Source organism: Oncorhynchus clarkii, chromosome 7 (genome assembly GCF_045791955.1).
Source record: "Oncorhynchus clarkii lewisi isolate Uvic-CL-2024 chromosome 7, UVic_Ocla_1.0, whole genome shotgun sequence".
NCBI classification, from domain to species: Eukaryota; Metazoa; Chordata; class Actinopteri; order Salmoniformes; family Salmonidae; genus Oncorhynchus; species Oncorhynchus clarkii.
This window is the reverse complement of record NC_092153.1, coordinates 17,963,570-17,973,666: the sequence shown is the minus strand read 5'-3', so window position 1 is coordinate 17,973,666 and position 10,097 is coordinate 17,963,570. Positions and strand designations below refer to the sequence as shown.

Sequence of the window (10,097 nt, the reverse complement as noted above, 5' to 3'; positions counted from 1 at the left end):
ACGTGATCAACACCAAGACCAACCTGATGGCCCTGCTGGCAGACTTCAGCCACGTGAACCGCATCGAGATCCTCACAGAGGATGATATCAACGTCCGCGTGGAGCTACACGTCATGGATGTCAGGGTAAGGAGTGGGGCCTGAGGTGTCGAGTGGACACAGTTAAGTGAGTGGCTTGAGGCTTGGACCAGTAACCGAAAGGTCGCTCGGGCCATTCTACCCTTGAGCAAGGCAGTTAACCCCCAACAACAACTGGGCGCCGATGACGTCGATTAAGGGGGTTGGGTTAAATACGGAAGAAACATTTTGGTTGAATGCATTTAGTTGCGCAACTGACTAGGTATCCCCTTTCCCAAAAAATGTACAGATACCCATAAGGCATCGTGCCCTGGTCAATATTAGCTGGCTAATAAGTAGAAAAAAACATTTTGTACATAAATGCTATTCTTGCAAGACCACATCCTTGTGTTCTGTAATGTTTGTATTTCTTCATGTTTGATCTGAAGCCCATCACATTGATAATGGAGTCCAGTGATGCCATGAACCTGGCGTGTCTGACAGCAGGGTACTATCGACTCCTAGTGGACTCTAGGAGATCTATCTTCAACATGGCCCACTGCAACAGCATTGCTGAAGAAATGGGTTGGTCAACCTAGTACTATGTGGTGTGTGTGTGCGTGTGTGCGCTTCTGTATAAATGTCTATTATTATCAGAATTTTGCCAAATTGTTGAAGTGAGTTCTTCTATTAAACAACAGATCAGGACAATCTTCTGGAGTGGCCGTACAGCACTTCGTTAGGCAACTGTGAGGACCCCAATGCTGCCTGCCAGGATGAGCGTTACAGCAGTGACATGGACTTCTCTAACAATGGAGGGAGAGAGAACAACATCTCTCCCCACGTTCCCGAGCCCCAAAACCATACCCTAACCCTGCAGCAGAACGAGAGGCCATCGGAGGGGCGGAGGAGTCCCCAGCCCCCACCTCTCCCCCCCGCCAGAAACAAACCCAAAGACTCCCCCCGGAGCGCCAAGGTCTCCTTCATCTTCGGAGACCCCCCTTTGAACACTGTGAACCCCCAGAACTTAGGCTACGAGTGCCTGATGGATGAGAGTCCCGAGGTGCCCGAGAACATACCCATAGCCTACTTGCACAACAACGTCAACAACACGGGGGACTTCAGGACGCAGGTGACCGTGCCCTATCAGTTCGCCGACGGCAGTTCGCATGTGGTCTACAGCAACATCGGTGAGGAGCTGGTGGAGGAACCGCTGCTCAGGGACCTTTGTTATGCAGACACCACGGACGACGCCGAGGATGAGGACGACGCCAGCTGTGAGGAAGACTCTACCGGGGGGGGAGGGGGGGAGGATGGCGGCAGAGGTGGAGAGGGCGGCTCGACGGCGGCAAGCAAAGCCACGTTCCTCACCCTCTCAGGCTCCAGCGATGACATCATCGACCTGACCTCACTTCCTCCCCCCGAGGGGGGCGATGACGAAGATGATGATACTGACGGCGTCCTCCATTCCCTAAATCTCGCCATTGCCGCCCCGCCCCCGGGGTTCAGAGACAGTTCTGATGAGGAAAGCCCTGAGGGTCGCCCTTTGGCCACTGCCGACAACGATGACATGCCCGTGTCGCTGATTGACGCTGTCCCCACGGGGTCACGTGTCGAGGGGAGCGGCGGGGAAAGGAGGCTGGAGGATGCCATGGTGACAACCCTGCAGGCACTGGAAGCCCTGACAGTGTCCGAGGAGAGGCCACGCCCACCACGCCCACAGCGACCACAGCCCAACAGTAACCCAGGTCTTTAGTTCTACCGTCATTGTGCCAACATCACTTATAGTTTACAGCTGTTGTACATACAGTGTCATGGCCTTGCTCTAGTTTTGGTTTTTCATTGCTCACTGTTGTGGTTGTGGTCAGACCTGGCCCAAATTAGGATGTCTTCAAACTATTTGTTGAACTTTGTTTAAAGTGATATAATATAATTATATTACTTTTATGTAGTTAAGGTTGAAAGAAGCTCAAATTAATATATTTTTTCTCTCTGGCTCACATAGGTGTGCATATGTCTCGGGCTTTCAGTCCTGAGTCTTCCTCTGACTCAGGCAACGAGACCAACTCCTCAGAGATGACCGAGACCATGGAGCAGGCCGCCGCCCACAAACTCATCCACGAGAACCACAGGCGCCTCCTTATCGCCACCTCCGAGGGCTACCAGCCTCTGACGGAGGAAAAGACAGACTTCCCTGTCTCGCCCAGAGTGGCCACCCAAAAGAAAGCCCCCAGCCCCTCCCACCATCGAGACGGCGGGCCGCCGTTGTCCACCGCGCTCCCTAAACAGACCCTCCATCCAGATGGCATAGAGCTGGATCCAGAAACCACTGATTCTCTGACTAACCTCTCCTCCGGCTTCAGCAAGCGACCCAACTCCGTGGTTGTTGGAGGGAAACGGCTAAAAAAGTTGGCCGACACCAACGGGAAGTTCAACACGTTCAGTACCAGAGACGGCCACAGGGGGAGCCAGCTGGATGTAGAGCGTACCTCGTTCTGTGAGAGGTTGCAGAGAAGGCCGCCTCTTCCTCTACCAGAGAATTCCATCTCCATCATGGCGGAGAACCTGCCGGTGAACAGCCTGCCGAGGAGTCACCGCAGGCTGCCGTGCCCCCCTCCCCCACACCCTGAACGGACAGAGCCTGTGGAGGAACTTGGGGAGGCTGCAGGGGGGGACACTGGGGCGATGGGCGGCCAGGAGGAAGAGTACCTGGGGGGAGCGGCAGGTCCCTTCCCCTCCTCCCCTACCAAGAAGCCCCGGGACCCCCCCGGTGGACAGGGAGATGCCCCAGGGGAGCAGCTGCAGCAAGTGAGGCAAGGAGTTGCCCGGCTGTGTGAGTACCACCTAGCCAAACGGATCTCGTCCCTCCAGAGCGAGGCCCACAACTCCCTGCAGGGCTCCCAGTGCTCATCACTGGACGCGGGCTGCAGCACGGGGAGCAGCGCCTGTGGCACCCCAACGGATTCGCCCCTCTGTGCCCCTGATGGCAACCACCATCCACTCTCTGAATCTTCCACATCCCTCAGGGTTTTCACCTATGAGGACAAGGCTCCCCATGGCACCCCGGGCCAGATCCCTGGGGGCAGAGACCTCCACCCCCAAGCAGACCCCACACTCCTGCGGAAGATGCTGCCCAACATACACCCTCCTGGGTCAGACACCAGCAGAGAGGGTTCCATCCGGTCGGCCAAGATGAAAGAAACCACAGGTAGTACAGCTAGAAGGAGTAACATTCAAAATGATCTGCATGCCAAGACAGCCTGTGTAAGGGGTGCTAACTCCAAGGAGGGGAATGAGTCCTATAGGCAGCTCATTAACTACCTGACAGTGAGCCAGATGCACCAGGGAGGCAGGTTGCACAGTGCAGGCCTGGGAGGGGGAGTCAGAAAGGACACTAGGAGATATATTACCAGTAATCCCCAACTGATAGAGATGGTTAGGAGTAAAGGGAACACCATTCACCGCTATCCCTGCATGCCCTCCTCGTCCTTCCTCAGCCCGAGTCTAGTGAACCCCAATGCAGCCACCTCACGGGGTGACAAAGGCTCCCGACCATATCACTCCGCCACGCTGCCCACTAAGTTGAAGAGCAATCCTGACTTGCATGCTCAGAGACCTGCTGACAGTCTTGAAGTAAGGCCCAGTGGCACAGAGAGGAGGAGCTCCTTTTCAGGCCTTGAGAGTGAGTTAGAGAGGGGCGCCATCGACCCTGAGGTCGAGCGGTTCCTGTCCCTGAGGGACAGCATCCATGGAGGGGGTGGGGGCAGGCCCCCCTCCAGAGCGCGGAGTGTGATGTCCCAAAGCGGTGCCAGCATCTGTGGCCCAGAGGACTGGCTCAAGTCTGACTGCAGGACAAAGCATGCCGTCCGACAGGCTCTTAACGATTCTCTCTGTTTCTCTACTGCCCCTAGTGTAGCTCGCACAGAGCAGCTGGGGACGTCACTGGGAGCGGAAGCAGGAGATCACCCATCAGCTTTCACTAAGCAGGCCCGAGCCTGTGCCACGGTTCCTCCTCCTCCTCCACCACCTCCTCCACCTCCCCTACCAGCCAACATGAGCACCCACAACTCCACTGTGCCAAAGCAGGAGTCCACCGTCACATACAGACAAAACCACATCCAGTCAGTCACAGCCAGCCTCCACCACCAGTGCGAGCCCAATATGAACAGCCTCCAGAGGGGCAGGGACTCCAGTGTGAACAGCCTCCACCTGGGCAGGGACCCCAGCACCAACAGCCTCCACCTGGGCAGGGACCCCAGCACCAACAGCCTCCACCTGGGCAGGGAGCCCAGCACCAACAGCCTCCACCTGGGCAGGGAGCCCAGCACCAACAGCCTGCAGCGGGGCAGGGAGCTCAGACGGAGCACCAGTAATGTAACTGCGGGCTGCGGGAGTGTGGAGGTGCTCTTCGACAAAGGCAGAACTAAGTGCCAGCAGCAACAAAGACCAGTTGACCCCAAACTACAGAGGAGACCGACGAGGAAGAGGCTGTCGAAGAGCTACTCGCAGGGCTCGGTAGCGTCCACCTGCTGGTCGGCTGGGGGCAGAGACAGCCGGAGGGCCTCAGTGATGTTCCCCCTGCAGAAGGACACCAAGCACATGAAGGGCTCGCAGAAGCTGGACTCGGGCAGCCCCTGGAGGTGCCATGGTCCCTTCAGCTACTGCTTCTTCAAGAGGAAGAGCCAGGCGGATGAGGATGAGGTAGAGGGAGACGAGAGGGACGAGAGGGGCGAGAGGTCCAGGCGCAGCCGTGGCGGGGAAATGGAAGAAGCAGCGTCTACCTACAGCCCGGCCATGGATGCAGCAGGCGACCAGCTCTACAGCGAGGTGCTGACCAACATGAGCTTCAGCGACCGGCTGTCGCGCATCAACACGCTCAAAGACCGCATGTATGTCTTCCCCGTTGGCTTCTCGGATGTACACCGCGACGCCAGCGAGCTCATCGCTCTAGTGCGCTCAAGCGTAGGCAGGGGGGACCGCAGCGGCCAGGTGCCACAGATCACAGCAGACCTGTCCCAATACAAACAGCTGCTGTCCATCGAGTCTAAAGAGCTGGGGCGGGCATGTCGCAGGATGGCCCAGGCCCACGGCAGCCCAGAGGAGATGCTGCTGGCCATCACCTGCAGTTTCCAGGTGCTGTGCTGCCTGTCTGAGGCCTGCATGTGCCTGGTGAGGGGCCTGGGGGCATCAGCCGCCCAACAGCAGAGGGAGGTGGTGGCCAAGGTGGACGAGCTGGTCATGAACTACATCTGCCTGCTGCGCGCAGCCGAGGTGGCGTCCATCGGAGCGCCCAGCGACCACAGCGTCAATGCCCTGGTCCGCCACTCCAGCACCATGTCATTCATCGCCAACGCACTCACCCGCTCCCTCAAAACGCTGCTTAGCAAGTAGTAGGACGCCCAGCCGGCGGCACCATCTTTTAGTGTTATGTACATTATACAAAGCCATACAAGTCCAGAACTTTGTAATAAGAACTGATGTTATTATAGACACCCTTCTTCCTGTGTAAATTTTTTTCCCATGTATATAATGTACATACAGTACATATGATACACTATATGAATATATAAATTACTAAAGATATTTTGAGTGGTCATTGGGAAGACATGTACTCTCATGTACTGATATTGACGATGCAGTTATAGGTTGCAATGTGGAGAGGATTGATGTACCGTAGCACTGAAATTGCACTGCATTTAACACTCCTTAGTGTAATTTCTAAATTATTTTGACATGTTTTTTTTTAAATACAGAGGGCAAAAACTTATAATGAAAAGACATAAAATATGTAAGCAAGTATCTTATTAAAGCGCTTTTAAGTCAGTGTGTAATGTTTAATAATTTTTTAAAAGTTATTTCATTGTATTTGTTTTAATATGATCCTCTCTGGACTCAATGGTGTCCTTCAACAGCTATAGTTGAAGTCGGAAGTTTATATACACTTAGGTTGGAGTCATTAAAACTTGTTTTTCAACCACTCCACAATATTTCTTGTTAACGAACTATAGTTTTGGCAAGTCGGTTAGGACATCTACTTTGTGCATGACACAAGTAATTTTTCCAACAATTGTTTACATACAGATTATTTCACTTATAATTCACTATATCACAATTCCAGTGGGTCAGACACTAAATTGACTGTGCCTTTAAACAGCTTGGAAAATTCCAGAAAATGACATTATAGCTTTACAAGCTTCTGATAGCCTAATTGACTTTTATTGTGTTGTTTTACCAGGTAAATTGACTGAGAACACGTTCTCATTTACAGAAACGACCTGGGGAATAGTTACATGGGATAGGAGGGGGATGAATGAGCCAATTGTAAACTGGGGATTATTAGGTGACCGTGATGGCCACATTGGGAATTTAGCCAGGACACCAGGGTTAACAGCCCTACTCTTACAATAAGTGCCATGGGATCTTTAATGACCTCAGAGAGTCAGGACACCCGTTTAACATCCCATCCGAAAGACAGCACCCTACACAGGGATGTGTCCCCAATCACTGCCCTGGGGTATTGGGATATTTTTTAGACCAGAGGAAAGAGTGCCTCCTGCTGGCCCTCCAACACCACTTCCAGCAGCATCTGGTCTCCCATTGAGGGACTGACCAGGCCCAACCCTGCTTAGTTTCAGAAGCAAGCCAGCAGTGGTATGCAGGGTGGTATGCTGCTGGCTCCAATTTGAGTGAATTGGAGGTGTACCTGTGGATGTATTTCAAGGCCTACCTTCAAACTCAGTGCCTCTTTGCTTGACATCATGGGAAAATCAAAATAAATCAGCCAAGACCTCAGAAAAAAGTCTGGTTCATTCTTGGGAGCAATTTCCAAAAGGTACCATGTTCATCTGCCCAAACAATAGTCTGCAAGTATAAACACCATGGGACCACGCAGCCAATCATACCGCTCAGGAAGGAGACGTGTTCTGTCTCCTAGAAATGAACGTACTTTGGTGCAAAAAGTGCAAATAAATCCCAAAACAACAGCAAAGGACCTTGTGAAGATGCTGGAGGAAACACGTACAAAAGTATCTAACATCCACAGTAAAACGAGTCCTATATTGACATATCCTGAAAGGCCGCTCAGCAAGGAAGAAGCCACTGCTCCAAAACCTCCATAAAAAAGCCAGCCTACGGTTTGCAACTGCACATGGGGACAAAGATCATACTTTTTGGAGAAATGTCCTCTGTTCTGATGATACAAAAATAGAACTGTTTGGCCATAATGACCATCATTATGTTTGGAGGAAAAAGGGGGAGGCTTGCAAGCCGAAGAACACCATCCCAACTGCTTTTCTGCAGGAGGGACAGGTGCACTTCACAAATTAGATGACATTATGAGGCAGGAAAATTATGTGTATATTTTGAAGCAACATCTCAAGACATCAGTCAGGAAGTTAAAGCTTGATCGCAAATGGGTCTCCCAAATGGACAATGACCCCAAGCATACTTCCAAAGTTGTGGCAAAATGGCTTAAGGACAACAAAGTCAAGGTATTGGAGTGGCCACTACATAGTCCTGACCTCAACCCTATAAAAAAATGGTGGGCTGAACTGAAAAAGTGTGTGCGAGCAAGGAGGCCTATAAATCTGATTAAGTTCCACCAGCTCTGTCAGGAGGAATGGGACAAAATTCACCCAACGTATTGTGGGAAACTTGTGGAAGGCTACCCGAAACGTTTGCTACCAAATACTAATGGAGTTTATGTAAACTTTTGACCCACTGAGAATGTGATGAAAGGAATAAAAACTTAAATAAATCCTTCTCTCTACTATTATTCTGACATTTCACATTCTTAAAATAAAGTGGTGATCCTAACTGACCTAAGAGGGCATTTTTACTAGGATTAAATGTCAGGAATTGTGTAAAAACTGAGTTTAAATGTACTTGGCTAAGGTGTATGTAAACTTCCGACTTCAGCTGTATGTATCAGATTACATTTTATTTCTCCGACCATAAACATAAAAATCCACTCAATATTTTTTCAGCTTCTCTGACCCATTAAAACGTTTTACATACAGTGCCTTGCGAAAGTATTCGGCCCCCTTGATCTTTGCGACCTTTTGCCACATTTCAGGCTTCAAACATAAAGATATAAAACTGTATTTTTTTGTGAAGAATCAACAACAAGTGGGACACAGTCATGAAGTGGAACGACATTTATTGGATATTTCTAACTTTTTTAACAAATCAAAAACTGAAAAATTGGGCGTGCAAAATTATTCAGCCCCTTTACTTTCAGTGCAGCAAACTCTCTCCAGAAGTTCAGTGAGGGTCTCTGAATGATCCAATGTTGACCTAAATGACTAATGATGATAAATACAATCCACCTGTGTGTAATCAAGTCTCCGTATAAATGCACCTGCACTGTTATAGTCTCAGAGGTCCGTTAAAAGCGCAGAGAGCATCATGAAGAACAAGGAACACACCAGGCAGGTCCGAGATACTGTTGTGAAGAAGTTTAAAGCCGGATTTGGATACAAAAAGATTTCCCAAGCTTTAAACATCCCAAGGAGCACTGTGCAAGCGATAATATTGAAATGGAAGGAGTATCAGACCACTGCAAATCTACCAAGACCTGGCCATCCCTCTAAACTTTCAGCTCATACAAGGAGAAGACTGATCAGAGATGCAGCCAAGAGGCCCATGATCACTCTGGATGAACTGCAGAGATCTACAGCTGAGGTGGGAGACTCTGTCCATAGGACAACAATCAGTATATTGCACAAATCTGGCCTTTATGGAAGAGTGGCAAGAAGAAAGCCATTTCTTAAAGATATCCATAAAAAGTGTCGTTTAAAGTTTGCCACAAGCCACCTGGGAGACACACCAAACATGTGGAAGAAGGTGCTCTGGTCAGATGAAACCAAAATGGAACTTTCTGGCAACAATGCAAAATGTTATGTTTGGCGTAAAAGCAACACAGCTGAACACACCATCCCCACTGTCAAACATGGTGGTGGCAGCATCATGGTTTGGGCCTGCTTTTCTTCAGCAGGGACAGGGAAGATGGTTAAAATTAATGGGAAGATGGATGGAGCCAAATACAGGACCATTCTGGAAGAAAACCTGATGGAGTCTGCAAAAGACCTGAGACTGGGACGGAGATTTGTCTTCCAACAAGACAATGATCCAAAACATAAAGCAAAATCTACAATGGAATGGTTCAAAAATAAACATATCCAGGTGTTAGAATGGCCAAGTCAAAGTCCAGAACTGAATCCAATCGAGAATCTGTGGAAAGAACTGAAAACTGCTGTTCACAAATGCTCTCCATCCAACCTCACTGAGCTCGAGCTGTTTTGCAAGGAGGAATGGGAAAAAATGTCAGTCTCTCGATGTGCAAAACTGATAGAGACATACCCCAAGCGACTTACAACTGTAATCGCAGCAAAAGGTGGCGCTACAAAGTATTAACTTAAGGGGGCTGAATAATTTTGCACGCCCAATTTTTCAGTTTTTGATTTGTTAAAAAAGTTTGAAATATCCAATAAATGTCGTTCCACTTCATGATTGTGTCCCACTTGTTGTTGATTCTTCACAAAAAAATACAGTTTTATATATTTATGTTTGAAGCCTGAAATGTGGCAAAAGGTCGCAAAGTTCAAGGGGGCCGAATACTTTCGCAAGGCACTGTATCTGTGGGTCATGGTGTGTCTTCACTTGCTATTTAATTTGCTCCACTAATATCTTGTAGAAGAACTCCATTCAGTAAATTTAACTTGTGTCTCATTTTTCTACACCCTAGGCCTAGTAGCTTTCTCTATCTACAAAAAAAAAATCCTAATGTCATTTTGAACATGAAAATGTTTCATTCCAAACTACGTCTTATTCATTTGGACATAAAACCATCTATTCATTTCAAGTGAACAGGAGGCCCTTCTTTCCTAGCGTGATGCTTCTCATGTGAGCATAGTAAGAGGGAGTGTATCACCAAGGGTTTGACAAAGGTTTCTGTGTGTGGATAAAATAAGCACTTGAGGTATCAATCTCTTTCAGAGTTAAATCAAGTTAAAACACACAGATCCAAAGGCCTTAAAGGGT

The 10,097-nt window shown here is 49.4% G+C and overlaps 1 protein-coding gene across 1 annotated transcript in view; it reads left to right on the top strand.

Annotated features, from left to right (window-relative positions):
* LOC139414140 (FERM and PDZ domain-containing protein 4-like) overlaps positions 1–5,654 on the top strand; it is a 36,521-nt gene extending 30,867 nt beyond the window's left edge. The window contains exons 13-16 of the mRNA XM_071162021.1: positions 1–125; positions 506–641; positions 758–1,804; positions 2,062–5,654. The exon at positions 1–125 is cut by the window's left edge and continues 58 nt beyond it. Coding sequence (XP_071018122.1) covers positions 1–125; positions 506–641; positions 758–1,804; positions 2,062–5,447 — 4,694 coding nt within the window. The 3' untranslated portion in view covers positions 5,448–5,654. The remainder of the gene's footprint in view (positions 126–505; positions 642–757; positions 1,805–2,061) is intronic.
* The last annotated feature ends 4,443 nt before the right edge of the window (positions 5,655–10,097 follow it).